Source organism: Acinonyx jubatus, chromosome A1 (genome assembly GCF_027475565.1).
Source record: "Acinonyx jubatus isolate Ajub_Pintada_27869175 chromosome A1, VMU_Ajub_asm_v1.0, whole genome shotgun sequence".
NCBI classification, from domain to species: Eukaryota; Metazoa; Chordata; class Mammalia; order Carnivora; family Felidae; genus Acinonyx; species Acinonyx jubatus.
The window spans coordinates 109,836,117-109,856,836 of NC_069380.1; the positions used below are offsets into that span (position 1 = coordinate 109,836,117).

The window sequence follows — 20,720 nt, forward strand, 5'->3', positions numbered from 1 at the left end:
CACAGTTGACCTTGAATGAAAGTTTTGGAGAGAGGTGGACTGAGGGGTATTTTAGTTTATGTGGATTTCATAGGATCACAATTAAATTTTTGCTTGAGACATTTTTAAAGCTTTTTCTATCACATTTCTTTTTAATTCAGATCATTTTATAAACATTGTTTTCAGCTATTTCTATTTCTTGGCTAATGGTTTCAGTATGTTGAAGAATACTCTTTTCCAATTTCCTTGAAATTAGAGGTCTTAAGACAATTGAGAACTATGAGTTTTGGAAGTTTAAGTTTTCTAGCATCAGGAAAGTTATTACAGTGATCAGGCCATTTCTGAAACTATTTAAGACCTAAAAATACAGAAGATCTATCTGCCATTTCATTAGTGAATAATTTGTTGTTTTGTACAACTCCTGTGCTCCATATCTAACCCACATTAATGTAAAGAATAACTTTGCAAATCTTTTTTTTCTTTTCTGTCTTTCCATCTAGTCTCTGCTGGATGAACCGAATCCAAACAGTCCAGCCAATAGCCAGGCAGCACAGCTTTATCAGGAAAACAAACGAGAATATGAGAAAAGAGTTTCGGCCATTGTTGAACAAAGCTGGAATGATTCATAATAGACATCTGGTCTGTTAATTTTTTTCATCATTGTTGTGTATAATTTACCTCTCAGTAGAAAGGCTAACACATTTTAAGTGCCACAGGTTTTAAGGATTCTGCAGAAAAAAAAAAAAGTCCTTCAGTTTAGACCTACAAAAGCTTGTGTATCTTGATTAATGTACTTTTTATTGCATGGTGTGAACTAAGTTATTGCTTACATAAATTTGTAATATATCCTGTTTGTATTTTTTTCCAAGTGTATAATGTTGGTGTGGAGTTTTCATGACAGAATAATACACATTTTGTAAATCTGTACTTTTTTCAAATATTGAATGCCTTATTTTTGAATTCTTTAGATTTTTAAATTGGAGAAAAGCACTTAAAGTTTTTTATATATGAATATTACATGTAAAGCTGTTAAAATACATAACTTCAGTGCAAGAGACTTTGTCACTTATTTCCTTATCTGTGTAGGAGGGGTTAATAAGTCTCTAGCTCTCCCATCAATTGATAGCTTCATTTCCAATTTCAAAAGAACAGATTTATATTTTATCAAGAAATTCTTCAAATTTGATTCTAAACACCAATTATAATTTCACATTTTATTTTGAATGAATGAAACTATATCAGTTTCACTTGAGCAATCATAGACATAACTGGTTTGATTCTGTCCCACTCTGTATTTAGGCCACTTGTTACTGTTTCTTCCTGCACTATTTACTGTTAAACTGTACCTTTTGCAATTTCACAGTTTGTACCTCTACCGTGAGGATTTGGCACCTCTACCTGGAGCACAGAGCTAATGCAATTTATTTTGCTGCTTGATAGCACTTTAAAAGTTTTTTGATAAAGTAAATCTGTAAACAGTTATCAAAACCCATGCCCCACTATTAACACTGAATAAGATTTGATTGCATTGGTTTAGCAAGGCAGATATTTGGAAGGAATCTTGGTGTAACTTAAAATATTTGAAAACTGCCTTTTAATGCAATTGCGTATCTGTTTATTCTGGAAAATTGTTTTAATACCAGGGCCTGCTGAGTTGCATTCTCTTGTGGAGATTTTTTTTTTTTTTATCTCCTAAGTTGTATAAAAGTTGTACTGCATCTTAGTTTACTGGATAAATTTAAAACACAGTATTGTAGAAAGCTAATACAAAGCTATCCTATGCCTTCAAATAGCACAGAAAATGGAAAATATACAAGTAAATTCTGTTGAACCATCTGTGTAGTCTTTCTAGTTCAGTTAAAACGGCTATTGAGTAACCCCAGTAGTTTCTTGTCCTATTCTTACCAGCTTAGTAAGCTAGTAGCTGCTTCTCTGTTGGAAGACTGTAGGATAGCAATATGTACAGCTTCTATTTATTAAGCAAAGTTTAACACTGGAAGGATGTTTCCCTTTAAAAGTTATTACTTGGCAAATTTTGGAGTAAGTATGATCTTAGGAAGCTTTTCATACAAAAGAGAGTCCACTCACTGGAATTAATGGCCAAAAAAAAAAAAAAGTTTAAAGGTACTTTTTGCTCATATCAAATGTGTGATGCTTTCATATTTAGCTCTCAGACAAATTATAGTTCCCGTAGACATTACTCCAGTGACTGACTGACTCTTATTTTAAATAAACAGTAGGTATGAGAGTCTCCCCTCTTATTTCATTAAATGCTATTTGGTTACTGCTTCAAAATCTATTTTTACCTTAATCTGTTTACCTCTTCCCATCTAAAATTGAAACATTTCAATTGTTGATAATTATAAGAGGGTTACATCTCACTTTGCAGGGAGTCTGTGAGCTCCAAGTCCTAAATTCAGCACACACCTAAAACTCCTACCATGAAACTCAACATTCCCAATAGAGAAAATTCTTAGGAATATTCCTCTCCCAATTACTCCTCAGGTATTTTCTTCAGCCTTGGAACAGAGTCCTATTTCTTTGGTTGAGTACTAGATGAAAACCCTCTATTTATAAGGTTAGATCGTACAAAAAAATGTGTAAACTAGGTAAATTTTATAAATGTATGGCAAGAGGCTAGAACTAAGTTATTTATTTTGGTATGAAGTTGGATTCATGCTGAAGTTTAAATGCATTTATGATGCATTTTCCTCTGTAAAAGTACTTTTTTTTTTCCATATTTATTTATTTTGGGGGAGAGCACAGCAGGAGAGGGGCAGATAGAGAGGGACAGAGGATCGGAAGCGGGCTCTGTGCTGACGACAGTGGTGAACCCGATGTGGGGCTTGAACTCACAAAATGTGAGATCATGACCCGAGCTGAAGTCAGATGCTCAACCAACTGAGTCACCCAGGTGCCAGCACCCTGTAACATGGAATGCTCTACATGCATGGCATTATTCAAAACACTTCAACATATGATCACTTTCAAACTCACAGTAATCCTGTGAGGGTAGCTAACCATTATGTTACAGATGAAGAATTAGGTACACAGAGATAAAGTGACTTGGTCTAGGTCAACCAACTAGCAAGTGATAGAGCTGGGATTTATACCTGGCCAATCTGGTCTTTTACCCAAGAACTGTACTGCCCCTTAGGAAATATTAAGGAATTAAGTTCACAGTTTTAGAAAATCTATAATACTTTAGTTGATTTAGAATTATGTACAGATTTATATCTATCCAGTGAAGAGGTTTTCTTGACCATTATTTTCTACCTCCCCCTTTTTTTTTTCTTTTTTGGTAAACAAGTAAAGTCTGGATATAGGAACACTTTCTGCTCTCTGATATAAAAGACTATGACTTAACAATAGAGCACATTTTAACCCCTTCATGGAACTATTCTTGAGTCAGTACTCTCCCCTCCCCAACCCCAACCACCCAATAAAAAAGATCCATGAATAACTTCTGAAACTGATGTAAAAATTCTGACTCCTGTAGGTAGAAGGTACTGGAGAAGAAATCTATTAAAGGTGCCTTAGTTAACAGTATTTTGTGCTGAGTAAACAAAGTCTACTTAATTTATTCATTTAGTACTCTTAAGAAAGAACCCCCTGGAGTTTATATAGCAGTTTAGAGTTTTGTTTAAGGTATTTTGATCTCTCAATTCCAGATTTTAAAAGATAGCAATCAACTTTTTAGGTCTTGGTGGTATTTATTACAATTCCTTTCTATTGCATTTAGCAATGCAAAGTCCCAAAGGAATCTCAGTTATGTGAGGATTATTATGTAAATTAAAAAGTCAGTGGTTGCACAGCTATTAAAGGTAAATGAAATTGTCCATAGGGCAAGGGCCTTGTGCCAAGACAGTAGCCCTGTTACTTCAGTTCCCATCTAGTTAGGAAAAAACAGCTGTTATCAGCTAAGAGTAAAGATTAGTTACCTTTAATTATTCAAGTATATGACATATTAGAGGAAAGAGATTAGAAACAAAGTTTTACTGTTGAATTTACTTTTTTCTCTGTCCTCTGAAAAAGAAGATACAAGTGCATGTGCCATTCCTCTTTGAGTAATTTCTCCACCTCCTTATCCCTCAACTGCATTGGTTTAAAACAGTTTTGTTAATAGTGTCTTGAGGTTTGTACATTTCCTGTCATAGCATGGGCTAGGGCTTTTTTTAGTTGGCCAAAAAGACAAATGAGCTGTGCCTTTTGCAAACCTTTTTGAGTATATGACTCATGTCAGGCTCAACATTAGTGCTCCTTGCTGGTTGAAATCAAGAATCCTGGAAGGAAGGGCTTCAAGCTTCCTCTTTGGCATATGGAGGATTCAGACTTGGGTAAAAAGCCCGAATGGAATGACTTTCAGGAACTGCCAGTGATGTGAGTGCTAAAGATTGGCCACATAATGCTTTTGTTTATCAGTGACTTGTCAGTGATACTTTTGAAAAGACTCCAGAGTGTGTACTGTGCTGAGAAAAAGCAAATAACCTTTTAGTTAGTTAGAGAGGTCTTTATATGGTGATGGTGTTGGTTACAAGTATGATGCTTCTGCAGGCTTTTGGGGGGAGGTTAGCTATCTAAACTCTTACCTGAAAGACTGGGATCCTTAAAGTGCCACGGGGTTGAGTACTTGTCTAGAGGGAACCAGAGCCTATCTCTGAAAGGATCTCCTCAGGCTCCATCAACCTGTACCATTTAGTTGTCATTCTTCCTGGAATGCAGGACGGATTCTGTGGTGTCTTGAAGGCTGCCAAAATGCAAACATAAGAGCACTTAAGGCAGACCTCTTAATGCTGCTTCCTGTCTGAAGCCCAAAGTATAAGTTGCCCTTTCCTTTCCCCCTTTACAAACAAGGCTTTTTGCCAAGAATAGCACAGCCCACCTAATGAATTAGACTAGCTTCCCTCCTGAGTTGGAGAATGTCAAATGCAGAGAGACTTGGCAGCTCTTTGGCCTCTGTACAAAGTCATTTTACAAAACTGAGTTAGGAAATTTTTATGTTACTGTGGTGGTGCGAGTACAGAGACCAATAAGAACTGGAAACTTGTCCTGATAACATCCTGGGCAGAGAACAGGAAAAGAATCCACAGAGTCCAGCCCATGTCATCAACTTCAGCAAAGGCTTGGAATATCACCTCCAAAGGAAAGCTGGATTAGTGACCCTGCTGGGTTTTAGTGGGCTTTGATTAGAGAACTGTACCTGTACAACACATAAGGCTTTGGTTTCAGGTGGAGACTCCCTGGAACAACAGCTGGAAGGTTGCCTTTAGAATGAAGACTGTCAATCCCAGGGATGGGTACAAGGGATCTTTTGCAAGCCAGAAAGATCAGTGAGAGCAATACTGGGGCCTGATGATGGTGAGGTTGATGGCCCATTTTTTCAGGGAGAAAGTTTCTCTGGCTTTTGTTAGCCCTTACACATCAGTTGATGGACTGCCGATTCTTTTGCACAGAGCAGCTTGAGAACACAGTCACCATGGCACCCTCTCAAGACCAACTATGAGGGATCAGGCTATAAAAGCAACAGTACAAGTACAGTTCCAAAGACTGGAATGTAAATCAAATACTAGGAACTCCTTTCCAGACAGCCTCTGGCAGTACATGCACAAGCCTGGGCGGGAGGCCAATAGAACAGCAGAGGACCTCCAGGTTCCAAGCTCTAGATCCTCTGGAGACACTGATTAGCAGGTTTCTGGGTTTTGTTACAAAAGTAGAACACAATCATAAAAAATAATTTGGTAAACACAAAGGTAGAAGGAAGCACGAGTTACTGTGAAGTTGAAAACAGCTGGCTCAAGGGGAAGTGGGGCTGTAGGTGGTGGTCCAAGCCCAACTGTTTGTCATGTGGAGCCTGTAATTCACACCAAGTTTTAAGGAATCTCGTACAGCTTACAGGTGAGACTCAGGCAAGCCTACCATGCAGCCAGTGCTAGAGCAAAGGCCACATTCATGGAGAAAGGAGAACACCATAGCCTTTGCCAGACATTAAATCAGGGCTGCATGGTTCAGTGCCTGCTGCCATTGAGTTTGTCAGCATTGCTACTGAGTACCTACTGTGTGTTAAGTCACATCTTTGGTTGTACTCTAGAATTTCGACTGATGTGTTCTGCCCTTCTGCAGCCCTGGGGATGGAGTCTGACCTTGTGGGGGTCATTGTGAGTGCTAATTTTTCTTTTGTGTAAATATAAGTTAGTTGAAACATTTCGTATTTTCCCAGTTTGTCCTCAAAGCAAGAGTAGGGTAGGAATGAAGCAGGGAGAACTCACTAAATGCCAGGTACTTAAAGATAAATTTTTCCACGGAATCCTCCAATCAAGATCAAAGCAAGAATCATCCCCCACTTTGAAGACCCCTACACTGAGGAGTGAAATAAATCAGGAGGAACGAATTCCCTGCCGCTTCACAAGTTCAATTAAATTCTTTTTTTTTTTTAATGTTTATTTTGAGGGAGAGGGAGAGACAAAATCCCAAGCAGGCCCAGTGCTGTGCTGTGGGCAGGGAGCCCACGCAGGACTCCATCCCACAAACCATGAGCTCATGACCTGAGCTGAAATCAAGAGCTAGATGCTCAATTGACTGAGCCACCTAGACAGGCGCCCCTCAATTAAATATTCTTAATATGAGAAAATGTCAAAGGGAAAGGAAAATGCAGCCCAACAGTGAGATTGTGATGCTAGCATTCACAGCAAAGCAAGGGCTTTAGTCAGTAGGCCCAAACAGTTCAGGGTCGACCTTATTGTTAACTGCCCTTTCACCAAACCAGGGGAAGACCAAGACCTGCCTCCACATGCCCTCACAGCATTTCTCCCAGGCAAATAGGCCAGAGGGCCATAATCAAGGATATTTTGGGGTCATTTGCCTACTTTTCCTAGGCTGAGAAAGAAGGATGGGACTTGGGCTGGGACTACTTGGGTAATTTCTAAAGAGCCACCCTTGACTGACAGTGCTGTCAAGGAAAAAAGCTCTGGTTCACATGCCCATGTTTAGGATAGATTAAGAATTCTAGCTTCCATCTAATGGGATTTTAATAGTCTCAATTTTTACTTTCTTTTTTGATTCCCAAGGGAATCTGTTCAGGTAATTCATTCTTGTTCCCTCCACCTCCTCAGCTAGTCCTCTTGTCTGTGGGCAAGGCTTCAGGCTCACCTCCCTCTGTGATGAGCACATGTGCAAAGGACTCTGCCCCTACTGCTGACATTGTGAGAAAAACTAAACCAAAACGAGAAGGGCAGCCAACACACTGTCACCACTAGGCCTGGGAGTCCCAACTTGCAAGGAGCAGAGTAAACTTGGGGAAAGAAACAACCTCCTCTGGATTGTTTTTCACTTAAATAAATAAATGGATAAATAGGCTCTTTCGCTTCGTTGCCATTTATCTATTTTAATGACAAGCAAGGCAGGAGAGATTCTTTATTTTCCCCAAACAATGTATGTGTGTGTATCTATATATCTCCATGAGGGCAGAGATTTTTTTAGTGTGCATTCAGTATTCATTGAAAGAAGCAATTTCCATATGACCACAAACCTATTTAAGTTCTAAAACTCTTGCCTCTAAGATTTGTTTAGTCTTAACTCCTACAGAAACAAAAGGTGTCCCTGAACTAGTCAACAATGAGAGTCGTGACTAGATGACAGGATACCTAGCTGACAGTCTCTTTCCAGACAAAAGGGTACCTCACAGAGACTTTAGAGCTGGACAGCAAGGAAACACTTAAGTTATCTGACATTTAGAATAATATAAATTTCATTTCAGATGCAACAATGTATTTTCAGTGCCGTTTACTACAAATAGCAAAGGATCAGAGGATGGGCAGTGATAATGATTCCTCCCAGTGCCCATGGAATAGGTAAGCCACAGGTCCACATGGATCCTGGAAAATCCTTGCCTCTGCCAAAGCAGAGAATTTCATCAGCTGGGCTATAGGCTCTAATATTGGAAATATTGGAATATTGGAAAAAGGAATTTTCTGGGTAACATAAAAGGGTGTCATGGTTAAGTGAGCACCCTACACAGTACTGTTATTACTTGCTTCTCACAAGGTCTTGAGACTTAAGTCTTTGACAGAAAAGATACACTCTAGTTATGATAAGGACAGTTTACCATGTCCTTCCTCTTAATCTCATTTGGTCCTTACCCCATGTTAGACAGGAATGCACATACCAAGGCAAGTATCTTACAGCAAGCTCCTGTTTCAACACTAAGAGTGAGCTGTTTTACCTACACTACAAGGACTGCTCCAGTGCAAAAATTTAGATTTCTGTGCTTTCTATTCCAGAAAAACATAAAGGATGAAATTCTAAAATACTTGTTCATTTTTTAGATGAGAAGAAAAACAGAAAGCTTAAGCTGAGGAAATAATGAGATAACCTATTAGAAAATGGTTATCAGAAAATTTACTTTTGGTTAACTAGAGAAGTCTTCAAACATAAACTGAAGAAGAATGTTGGGGGGCGCAGCGGGGCGCAGGCATGGAATCTGTGCACAGATTAAGCTTGGTTTATGCAATGGATACATTCCTGACAGGATATTGCTATTTTACTGGGGCATTATATCTTACAGTGGAAATGGGATCCATGATGAGAAACTCGTGAAAGACGCATTAAGGTGAACAGCCCCACTCTGGTATTTCCCACTTTATAATTTGGTTTTTAAACCTCACAAATTTGTACAGGTAAGCAGAAAACAAAGAGGCTAGGCCATATTTGAGGAAGGGGCTGAGGCTCACTGAGCAGTGGCTTGGCCCTGCAACATCTTCATCTCTGCCACATCCGTCTGGTAGGGATTTCTATGATCTCCATTTCCCAGGTAAGGCCAGGGAGAGACATGGCTGATCCAAAGTTATATCGGAGGTCTTGAGCTCACTTGGTCTACCCTAGTGATCGCTACAGATTAGAGCCACAGGTTGCGCAGAGATGAGTTCCATCCAAGATGTGATGGTTAGCCTTGAGCAGTGAGAGCCTTCCCACTTCTCTGTTGCCAGAGAAATGCTCCCACAGCCAGCTCTCTTCAGCATTTCTGGGTTTTTAATTACCTGAATTTACCAGTAGGTTAAGCTAAGACAGGGTTCACTGTCTTTTTCACCATTACCCTAATACCAAGCTCAGTGATGAGTGAATCCTGCTGTGACTTATACTGCTGACCCCAAATGAAGTCCCTCTCTCAGGATTTATGCCTGGAAATTGCTTCTTGACATTTTGGCTAAGATCAAGGGTCGGATTTATGCCTGGAGGTAAGTACTTAATTGTGGGTATTAAATATGAAAGAGAGGGCACCTGTCTGGCTCAGTTGGTAGAGCATGCAACCTTTCATCTTGGGGTTCTAAGTTCAAGCCCCATGTTGGGTGTAGAGGTTACTTAAAAATAAGTCATAAATAAAATGGAAGAGGGAGGGGATAAAGAGCAGATATATTAAATAAAAGAGGGAAATTAATATGAGAACTTCAGAGCAAAACAACATTCCACTAAAGTATTTCTTCAGGGGATATGTGCAAGGCAATCCACGAATATACAAGACCAAAACCCTCAGGGTCCCTCCAGAAAAAAAAGAATGTGGGTTTTATTCAGCAGCCTAGGAGACCTTCTAGAGAATCTATCAATCAACTGGCTGCCTGGACCAAGCTGTGGCATCTGGTATCAGTTTTAAAGGCCAGATGCCCTTTCAGAAGTTGCCTCTTCCCATGAGTTGGCAGGTACTTGAGGCCTACGATTTGATTCTCACTCATCTCTTAAAAAAAGATAAGTGTGTGTAGCAATGGCCATAAAGATGGCATAAACTTCAGAAAGAAATAAGGAAATAAAGGCTGGTCTGCCTCAGTGGGGGTGGGGGGGTGGGGTGGGAGGGAACACCATAAAACAGAATCAGACTTGAAGATACAGTGTCGAAAAATCCAAATTGTAAAATTCATTACCTACAATTATTACATCAACAAAAAAAAAATAGGGATTTTTTAACAAAAAGTTTGACATTCAAAAAGTAAGAATAAAAAAAGGCATGATTTATAAATCCACAAATATCCATGCACACTTTTAGAATGATAGCTACTGGAAGAATGAGACCTTTTAAAACTCCAATCTAGACAAGACTATCTATCATTCCAACTGCCTCTTGATTTCCTACAGGTTGAAATACCAGGAATCTTAAGAGAGCTGCTGTGGTCAATGTCACATTCATCCCAGCCTCCTTCCTAAGCTGATGTTGAAAATGTGATGAATCTTCTGCCTTAGCTTTGATGCTGGGGGAAAAAAAGAAAAGGTTATTGAACTATGTAGTCCAGCCAATCAAATCCATAAATTAAAATACAGCAGTGATACACTATTTATGTACTACCTACGTGGAAAGCACACTCAGGAATTATTTTACTACATATAGAAAACTCAACAAAACAATGAACATAACCATCCATTTGGAACCTAGAGCCTAATTTTTTCTCTTGTCACTCGTGATCTATAAATGTCACAATTAAAAGTGATGAGAAATACTTGAAACATAACTTTTTTCACGGCATGCTCTGCAGTGAAGGGTTCTAAAAGCAGAATCACACAAACACTGTTCTAAATTAAAATCAGTTGAATCCAGGTAGTAATTCACAAGATTTCACATTGACTCAGGATAGTTAGGAGATGTGAAGGTTATTTATGTATTTCTGGATTTCGCACTATTAAAAACTGTAAATGCATGTCTTCAAATAGTGGCAAAATGAAGCAAATATATTCTTTCTGGGTGCTCTCTAGCACCTTTGATAAATTTAAACTTGGCTTTAGACAACTTTTAAGCTGGGTGTGAAGAAATCATTTTGGCTGTCACCTTGTATTCGGATTTCCTTAACATTCAGCAATGTGAGTGAATCAATCTGAGAGTCTTTTCAGTAATCAGAGTTTTCAAGGTATGACCTATTTCCTAGCTAAGCCTGTCACTTCAGTCTTTCTGAGCAATGAAAAAGCAAAATTCCTTGGGAAAAGCAAAATATAACAAGTCTTCCTCCTGTTAGAAGAATACAACATCACCTAAAGAAACCATCTTTAGTCTGAAGGAAAAGAAAACCCCCTAAGATATCTTTCAAATTTCCAAAAGGACAGACCAAGACTACAGCAGCACAATCTTGCCACAGCTTTGGCTGCTGCAAATACGGTCTTTGACATAAGGTGTTAGCACATGATTCTCTCATCCTGGGCACCAACCAGGCGACACACTGGCCTGTGGGGTCAGATAAAGCTTTTCTTGCTTTTTCTATTTCTGGTGGATAAAGGGGGAAATGTAACTCCACTAATCTGACAAGCTGCATTTGTTTTACATTATTTTTTTAAAGATTTTTTTTTTTAATGTTTATTTTTGAGAGAGGGAGAGGTGCAAATGAGAGTGCAGGAGGGGCAGAGAGAGCAAGACAGAGAATCCCAAGAGGGCTCTGCACTGTCCACACAGAGCCCGACATGGGACTCAAACTCACGAGCTAGGAGATCATGACCTGAGCTGAAATCAAGAGTTAGACACTTCACCAACTGAGCCACTCATGTGCCCCTGCATTTGTTTTAACGCTCACAATTAACTGCTGCCTTAAAATCACATCTCCTTTCACCAAGGGAGTGGCTGTTCCATTACCTTAGAGCTTGCCAAGACTAGACACAATGCACAGAAAGAACTTCTTGAAATGCAAGTACTCTTGTTTTCCTACTTTCTCGTTCACATTTCATATATAGTCACTTTCTATACTGCCATGTTCCTTCTTGGATAAAAATGTTCTCAGGAAAAATGGGCCAAGAAATTCAGTTGACAAATTCTATGAGCCAATAATGACAGCTTCCTAGTTAATCACTCCTCTTTCTCCTTAAGACCATGGTCTGGAAATATTAACTCTGACAGTCAGAGTAATAACACCTTTCCTGAGTGAGCTGATGCTCTTTGTTAAGTATTGCTCACTAATGGATAAAGCTGGTCAACCACAAAGGCTGCTAGTAAGTGGCCAGGGATGGCTGTTAAATAACAGATTGTTTGCTCAATATATTTGTATTTGAGTCAAAAGAAAAACCATACCCTCCATCTATTTGATATACCAATGCTCATTTCTTCTCTGGGACCAAAATAGTTAAGAGTTGGATAGACTACAGAGATGTATTTGCCTCAAAAGTGCAGAAGAACTACAAAATATTTTTAAATCTTAAAGACATTATGTCCTAAATTATCTTCACTGTCCAGTCTCAAGATAACAACAATTCCAGTTGATTCATTTCTTTTTGCTAGCCAGCTTCAAAACCCACCTAAATTCTAATTTCAGAGCTTAAGATCTATTCTGGGCAGAACTACAACAGACATTTTCAGGTACATGGCTCAGTATCAAGCTTTTTCGGTCTCTGGGCTGGCATTATTGTTTAATGTTTGCTAGCCTCTATCACATGCAAACACCTCAGGCAAGAGACAAAAGAACGGCGAAGTCTCCACAACACTTTCCAGGAGCCTCTCAGGGATATCCTTCAACACCACACAAGTCTGTCATAGCACACACATCAGAAGACTTCTTAGGATCGAAGTATCTACAAGAGTCTTTTTTTTTTTTAAGTTTATTTATTTATTTTGAGAGAAAGCATGAGCAGGGGAGAGGGGGAGAGAATCTCAAGCAGACTCTGTGCTGTCAGCGTGGAGCCTGACATGGGGCTCCATTTCACGAACTCTGAGATCATGACCTGAGCTAAAATCAAGAGTCAGACGCCTAACCAACTGACATTTGAAGGAAGCTGAGACACACATACTCTTAAAAACACTCTAGAAGTATAGGCTCCCCACAGGCCTCTTCCAGGTGACAACATGAAAATAATTAGTCTGCGGGCAGAGCTGCTTTCAGGGATACTGGGTTCATGCCTGAGGACTCTTCTCTGGATGTTGACACTATGAAATAACAGTGTCAAAAATGAATATCACAGGGTAGAGGATCCCTACATTTTTGAGGTTCAAGACCCCTTTACAATATTAACAGCTTCGAGAGACACCCTGGCACAACACACACACACAAATTTCTGCACACCAGTCTATGGTCATGTCAATCAATTACAAAACCTCCTTAGTCTCTCCTGATATGCAACCCAAACACCACGAAGGGTCCTTTTTTGTTTTTTGTTTTGTTTTGTTTTTTGGTCTTTTTAAAGTTTATTTATTTTGAGAGAGAAAAAGTGCAAGTTGGGGAGGGGCAGAGAGAGGGAGAGAGAGAGAATCCCAAGCAAGCTCCACACTGTTAGCGCAGAGCCTGATATGGGTGAGGCTCAAACCCATGAACCATGAGATCATGACCCAAGCCGAAGTCAGATGCTTAACTGACTCAGCCACCCAGGTGCTCCTCCATGAATGGTTCTGACCTCTCATAGTCCAGCATGACTGGAAAGACTATGGTTATATACAAGACAGAGAAATGTAACAGAAAACTGATGTGAAAAGTCTTTAGGGAGGGCACAATACCTCTTGGAAGCAAAAAGCAAGGAAAGAATCTGCCACACGCAGTTAGGAAGTAAAAGCTCACCCTACTCCTCCTGCCTACGCCTCCCCATGGGGTGCACTCAGGCAGCCAGAAACTATCTAGCTGCTCCGTGACTGAGCTCCAGGAACCTTACCACTATGGGACACTGAAGCACTGACTAGAGATTTTTTTTAAAGTATTACAGAAGACGATCCAAAAAGTCAAAAACTTCAAATTCCTGACTTCCAACTTCAGATTAAAATATATATATATATATATATATATATATATATTTTATAAAATATATATATATATTTTATAAAGTATATATATATATATATATTTTTTAGGAAAACTATCTGAGTGGGGTATGATGTTTTGAGGCTGAAGTACTTTCTGGGAAGCTGAAGTTTTGATTAGTTCCTTGATACCCACATAGAAGGGAACCTCTTTATATGTTCTGCCTCCCAAAACAAGACCCAACTGGGGCAAGGCAAGGGCTTACCTATGTTTCTGGGGATAGAACTAAAACAGGGGGCATGAGTCTTTCACTCTATCGGTTTGGTCAATTTTGTAAGCTTTTTCTGAGCTGCTCTAGGGTAAGCCTATACTGGGTTTTGGAGACAGAAGGACTAAAACTTTAGGCACCATCTCTCCCCTTGAGAAGCTTACAATCCTCTAAAAGAGGCCTGAGTAAAGTGCCAAGGAAACGAACTTTGGGAGAGGGAGCAATTAATTCTACTGCCTAAAAAGGCCAAGGGAAATGAGAAAAACCATGTTTGGGGGGGATTGTGAAAAGCAACCGGGATGCCCAGCCCCATCATCTGAGCTGCTTTCTGCCACTCTCCAGGGCCCCAGCACCAGGACCCAGATACAAGGCCCCACAGGCAACAGCTCACCATATAAAGGTACAACTTCAAATCAGACTAAGCCCTACAGAACAGGGAACACCTATATGTGAGCATTATTCCATCTACATTCCCATCAGCAAGTCAGAAGGGCCAAACAAGTCTGGTTAGACTCTCACCCATTGGGGTAAAAATGTTACCAAAAAGATTTTTTCAATAAGTGTAAAAAAGTAGCACTCTAGCCAACATTTTCTTAAAAAGTAAGCAAAAAGTTCAAAACAATGTTCATAAAGGAAGTTTGGAGGAGTGCCTGGCTGGCTCAGTCAGTGGTGCATGTGACTCCTGATCTCAGAGTTGTGAGTTCCAGCCCCATGTTGGGTGTAGAGATTACCTAAAGATAAAATGTTTTAAAAAATAAAAAAGTTTAGAGGTTGAGTTTATGTATTACTCCACCAAAAATGTGTAATTTAGTTACCTAGCTGTGAAAAGGTTTATACCAATTACAGAGAAATAAAAGTGAAAAGGCACATAAGTGTCCACGGATAAATGAAGGGATAAAGATTACATGCTATATGTGTGTGTGTGTGTGTGTGTGTGTGTGTGTGTGTGTGAAATGGAATACTACTCAGCCATAAAAAAAGACCTTGACATTTGCAACAACATAGGTGAACCTAGAAGGTATTCTGCCAAGTGAAATAAGTCAGACAGATGAAGACAAATGCTGACAAGTGATTTTACTTATATGTGGAATCTAAAAAAAAAAACGAACAAATAAAACAAAAAGATTCGCAGACATAGGAAACAAACTGATGGTTACCAGATGGCAGGTGGGTACTGAAGTGAAAGGGATTAAGAAGTACAAACTTCCACTTATAAAATGAATAAGTCATGAGGATGTGATGTACAGCACAGAGAATACAGTCATTAATACTATAAAAGCTTTGTGTGGTGATAGATGGTAACTAGACTTCTCATGGAGATTATTTTATAATGTAAAAAAAATTATGATTTACACCTGAAACAAATAGGATATTGTAAGTCAATTATACTTCAGTAACAAATTTTTAAAATTTGTTAATGAAAGGGCTTAAATCCTTGAGGAGTAAACAAGAACATCCAGAAAACAATATACTCTAACATATATCATCATAAAGGCAGGGTTGGGGCGCCTGGGTGGCGCAGTCGGTTGGGCGTCCGACTTCAGCCAGGTCACGATCTCGCGGTCCGTGAGTTCGAGCCCCGCGTCAGGCTCTGGGCTGATGGCTCAGAGCCTGGAGCCTGTTTCCGATTCTGTGTCTCCCTCTCTCTCTGCCCCTCCCCCGTTCATGCTCTGTCTCTCTCTGTCCCAAAAATAAATAAACGTTGAAAAAAAAAATTAAAAAAAAAAAAAAAAGGCAGGGTCCATTAATTCTATACCATTTCAAATGCACTGAGAAATCCTGTTTACCTTTTTCATTAATTCACTTCTGGTAGTAAACTGTGGCAGGTCTTCCACTTCAATCCCATCAGCCATTTCCATCACTTTGTCTAAAAGGTCTTTGTTGTAACTGCACAATAAAAAGTAGTAAGATAAAAACCCTGGAGGAATTACTTGTCACTGTGGACTAATAAGAAATTACAAGTAGCTGGACTGTGAACTCGACTCTTAGAGCTCTGATGTGATACTACAGGAAAGGGACACATGTTCAACAGTAAATCTGGAAACAGTTCTTCCGGCTTGTGGACTCAGAAGTGGCTCTAGGAATGCCAATAGAGCAGTCGTTTCAAGACTTCCAAACCAAAAAAGGATTTACGAAAATAGACGCACTATACATCTGGCAGTACATATGCATGGATACAGTATGAGGACTAAATTTTATTTTTTAAACACATGGAATTCTGGTCTAATGTAATCATTATTTGTTCATTTGTCCAATTTTCTGACATTTACCTAATCTTGGAACCCATTACCCAGGATTTCCCAGGAGCACCTAGAAAATAGAGAAAAAGCCTTTGGCACTGCTTCTTCAAATCCTGTTCTAATAAGCCCCAACATCTGAAAACAAAACCAAGTGGCTAGGGGTTGGAGGGGCCATGTGACCAGAGTCAGACATCCATAAGGTGCACAGAAAGCAGGACTAAGCCGAGTCCTCTTATTATCCTAACAATTTCAGGACGCTAAAATAAAAGGATGTGGAGCTTCAAGATTTGACACCTTCTTCAATGAGAGGGTACAGGCACTTCAAAAGCAGTCTCTTGAAGGCATCTGTTATTTTTATATCTGTAAAGGCAGAGAGGCAATGGCTGGCTCTTGCTAAGGGTCCAGCAGAGGGGTGAGTGGGGAGAAAAAGCCAAAGGCCACAAATTACATCCTGCCATAATTGGTAAAATCTACTAATCCTGTCAAAAACCATCCGGCCTCTCTCAGCTACTTCATATGTAAATTGGAGACCTCAGTTTCTGTCTCTGCACGTTTGCCACGTGGGTGGAAGGAGCCAAGGCACTTAAAAATGTACTTGGCAAAGATGATAGTTTAAATTAATAGTAATAATACACATAACAATGGCATTTTAGAGCTCACCAAAGGTTGAGCTCTTGCTAGATAGCAGCCTGTGCTAGGTGCTTTTTTTTAGTCTTTAACATTGCAGTCATCACAACTCACTTTCCAAATGAGAAAACTGAGGCTCAGAGGTTAAATACCTTTCCAAAAGGGCGGACTAACGTGATCAACAGCCACAGGTTAGGGTGCCAGGAGGTTGGGGGCGGGGTCAGCACTGGCAGGGGGTGCTCAGCCCGAGGGGAGGGCTGCAAGTCTGAAGGCAGGGGACAGGGTCAGCCAGCCCGCAGGGGTCCGCACCTGCAACCCAGGAAGAGGTGGTTGGCCCACACCATGGAGAGGGACAGCAGCTGGTCCAGGCGGCCACCGCCATCTGGCGGGTCGCGGTAGTCGGGCAAGTGGCGCAGGATGAATTCCATGCGAGCCTTCCATTGCTTCTCGCTCTCCGAGTAGGAGCGGAACTGCTCCGCGAAGTCAGCCGCCTGCCGCACCCCCGAAACCAGCTCCGCCACCGCGGCAGCCGCCTCGCCACCGACCATGGCGCCCTCCGCCGCCGAGGGCCGCACCCGCCCGCCGCCTTCCCGACTCGCACCGCGCCACTTCCCGGCGGCTAGAGTGGCCCTAGCGGCGCGCGACTGCTAGGGACGACCGGCCTGGAGCGCCCTCGCCGGGAGCGGCGGCTTCACCGGCCCCGGCCCCTCAGACCTCCGCAGTCCCAGGCGCCTGGCGTGCGTCCACCCAGGAGTCGCAGGGGCCGTTCTCAGTCGACCCGCGGGGAACCGGTAGGGAAATGGAGGCCCCAAGCACAGAGACGGAGTGCCCCTCTCCCATTCGGCAGCTCGGTACCAGCCACAGCTGTGCTGTGTCCTTGCCCTGGGGCTTTCCCCGGCACCCAGCCCTCAGATGGATGCTCTCAGTTCTGAGGGCTTATATGTGTAGCTACTTAGGGTCTTTGATTAATTCCCAAAGGTCTCGACACCCATTCAGGTTGTGGCCCACCTTCCCGGAGCCAGCCACCCAGCCAATTAAATACCTGCCAGGCCTTTTGCTAGATGCTGGGGATGCAAGAGAGCAAACTCAAAGCCCTGCTTTAATGAACTTTGCTGTCTGCTGGGGGAGGCAAACGTGAGTGAAATAATTGCTTGAGTGAAAATATTCAACGTTGGCAGATGTTCATAAGAAGGCCCAGAGTGTTAGGAGCATGAATAAGCAAGGGACCTGATCCAGACATGAGTATCCAAGAAGTGATATAGGAGAGCAGAGAGATGAACAGGAGTTAACCACGTAAAGAGACATAGGCCATGGTAAGACCCAGTCTGGCCTGGTAAGAACAGGCCAAGATCTGTGTGACAGGGTTCTACAGTGGGGGACAGTGAAGGAGATGAGGCAGCAAAGATCAGCAAAAATAGCTGGCCATGGTAGGGACTGTGGTCTAGTTCCTAAGAGGAATGGGGAGCCTCTGAAGGATTTTAACCAGAGCAGTGACACCTCTGTTTCCAAAAGATGTTGGAAAGAATTGGAATGGATGTGTCCACAGGAGATGAGCAGGTGAACTAGCATAACTCTGGTATCTGTTCAGGTGTCAGGTAGCAGATCCACTGAGAGAAGAGCTTTCTTGTAAGTAGTGAATTTCCTATCCCTGGAAGCATTCAAGCACAGCACTTGGGAAATCACTTGAGCCCCCTTCAGCCTTGAGAGATTATTGACCTAAGAGGATTCCCCATCATCCCTTATCATTTGGTACAGAGGTACAGAGCTGGGCCGAGAATCCAGGATCCAGGGCTACAGAGTAGGGTCCAAAGGCAGAGCCATCTGTGATGTCTGCTGCTTCTGCAGTTTCTGATGGGATCTTAGGACCCCAGCAGGCAGAAACCTCCACACAAAATGGAAATACCAGGCAATCTAATGAGGACATTGTGTTCACAAACCCAGTACCAGGCTCAGTGAACTCCCATTATGGTTAACAATAGGGAGACATAGTACTGTCACCCCCTCAAGCAGGGAGAATGTGAACAGGGTTGTAAAACCAAGACAGTCTCAGCTTCTCCACAGCAGTCAGGATTAGGTGCCCACAGCCAGGACTCTCAAAATTGAGTGCAGATCACATCTCCTGAGGGGCTTGTTGAAATAGCAGATTCCCGGGCCTCTCGCTGGATGCTCAGAATCAAGGCTCCAGGTAGTTGATTCCATCTGGCGCTGAGCAAACTTTGAAAAACATTGATCAGACTTCTCTGAACCAACTTCTTGGTCACCTGATATACAGTTGAGAGGCTGGCCCAAAAATTAGAACCCAAGTTTTATTATCAGCGGCTGTAGCTCCACAGCTAACTTGGCCACTGGGGTGGGGAAAAGCTAAGGGGTCCTCCAGCAACTAGCTTATTTAGCATCGTTTTTGATAATGAGTCATATACATATATGTATATATACCTACATACAAATATATTCATACATGCATGCAAATTGGAAGAACCCAAATGTATACAAATAGGTATTATAAAAATAACATGATATTGTTACATTATTCTTTCAAAATGTGAAGTAGTCTAAAAATGTTGGTATTAACATTTTATAGGACCCTTTGGTCTTGTAAATTATTGCCAAGTTTATTATTTCTTTTTTCCCCCCAGTTTATTATTTCCAACTTGTTTTTATGATTCAGATTTCCTCAGAGTAGAGTACTTACTTATATAGACAAGGATCAATTTTCCTACCTCATCTTTTTTTTTTAATCTTTATTGAGATATATTTCACATACCAGAAAGTTTCACCCATTTATAGTATACAATCCAATGGTTTAGTATATTCACAGATTTGTGCAACTAATCAACACAAACTGAACATAGAACATTTTTGTCACCCCAAAAGAAACCACATATCCATTAGCACTTGTTCCCCACTCCCTCCAGCACCTGCCAACCACAAATCTACTTTTTGTCTCTATGGATTTCCTGTTCTGGACATGTAACATAAGTAGAATCATGCAATATGTGATTTTTTGTGACTAGCTTTCACTTGTATAATGTTTTCAAGGCTCATCCATGTTGTACCGTGTTACAGTTCTTCATTCCTTCTTATGGCTGAAAACCACTACATCATCTGGATATGCCTCATTCTCTTTATCCATTCATCATTTGATGGACATCTGGGTTATTCTTACATTTTGGCTATTATGAATAATGCTGCTGTGAATATTCATGTACAAGTTTTTGTGTGGACATACATTTTCAGTTTTCTTGATGATATAGTGGATTGCTGTGTCTAACTTTTTGAAGAGCCAACAGATTGTTCTCTACCATGTCTGCACCATTCTTCATACTCACCAGCATTGTATGACTTCACTTACTATTTTCCCTTTCTTTTATTACAGTCATCTTAGTGTGTACAAAGATGGATCTCATTGTGGTTTTTTATTTCCCTAAGAACTAATTATGTTGAGCATCTTTCATGTGCTTATTGGCCACTTGCACATCTTTAGAGAAATGTCTACTCACATTCCTTGCCATTTTAGAAAAGAGAGATACTTTTTTTTGGTTTTTGTTCTATTTGTTTAATTTTAATGTTTATTTATTTATTTTGAGAGAGAGAGCTCCCACATGTGAGCATGCGCAGGGGCGAAGCATAAATGGAGGGAGATAGAGAATCCCAAGCAGGCTTCGCACTGTGAGCACAAAGCCCAGTGTGGGCTCGAACTCATGAACCAGGGCTCAAACTCACAAACCATAAGAATCATGATCTGAGCGGAAACCAAGAGTCAGATGCTTAACCGTGTAACTGACTGAGCCACACAGGCGCCCCAGAGACTGTATTTTAGAACATGTTTAGATTTACAGAAAAATTGAACAGAAAGTGCAGTATCCATCTCCTTTTCTCCTCTCCCTCCAGCTTCCTGCACTATCAACATCTAGCACCAGAGTGGTA

At 40.9% G+C, this 20,720-nt stretch overlaps 2 protein-coding genes across 5 annotated transcripts in view; one reads left to right on the forward strand and one right to left on the reverse strand.

Annotated features, from left to right (window-relative positions):
• The window catches only part of UBE2B (ubiquitin conjugating enzyme E2 B), a 14,341-nt gene extending 13,309 nt beyond the window's left edge, over nucleotides 1-1,032 (forward strand). The window contains exon 6 of the mRNA XM_015087620.3: nucleotides 480-1,032. Coding sequence (XP_014943106.1) covers nucleotides 480-608 — 129 coding nt within the window. The 3' untranslated portion in view covers nucleotides 609-1,032. The remainder of the gene's footprint in view (nucleotides 1-479) is intronic.
• Nucleotides 1-17,407, reverse strand: part of CDKN2AIPNL (CDKN2A interacting protein N-terminal like) — a 24,394-nt gene extending 6,987 nt beyond the window's left edge. The window contains exons 1-4 of one of the 4 annotated variants that reach the window (XR_008297778.1): nucleotides 17,103-17,402; nucleotides 15,714-15,813; nucleotides 10,109-10,211; nucleotides 4,569-4,726 (exon numbers count right to left, since the gene is read on the reverse strand). Coding sequence is in view for 2 of the 4 variants with exons in the window: in XM_053221123.1 (XP_053077098.1) it covers nucleotides 15,687-15,813; nucleotides 17,103-17,341 (366 nt within the window). In the remaining 2 variants the exon portion in view is untranslated. Of the gene's footprint in view, nucleotides 1-830; nucleotides 4,727-9,859; nucleotides 10,212-13,768; nucleotides 15,421-15,660; nucleotides 15,814-17,102 lie in introns of those variants that run through there. The other 3 variants (XR_008297775.1, XM_015087621.3, XM_053221123.1) reach the window with 3 other exon arrangements.
• Between the last annotated feature and the right edge of the window lie 3,313 nt (nucleotides 17,408-20,720).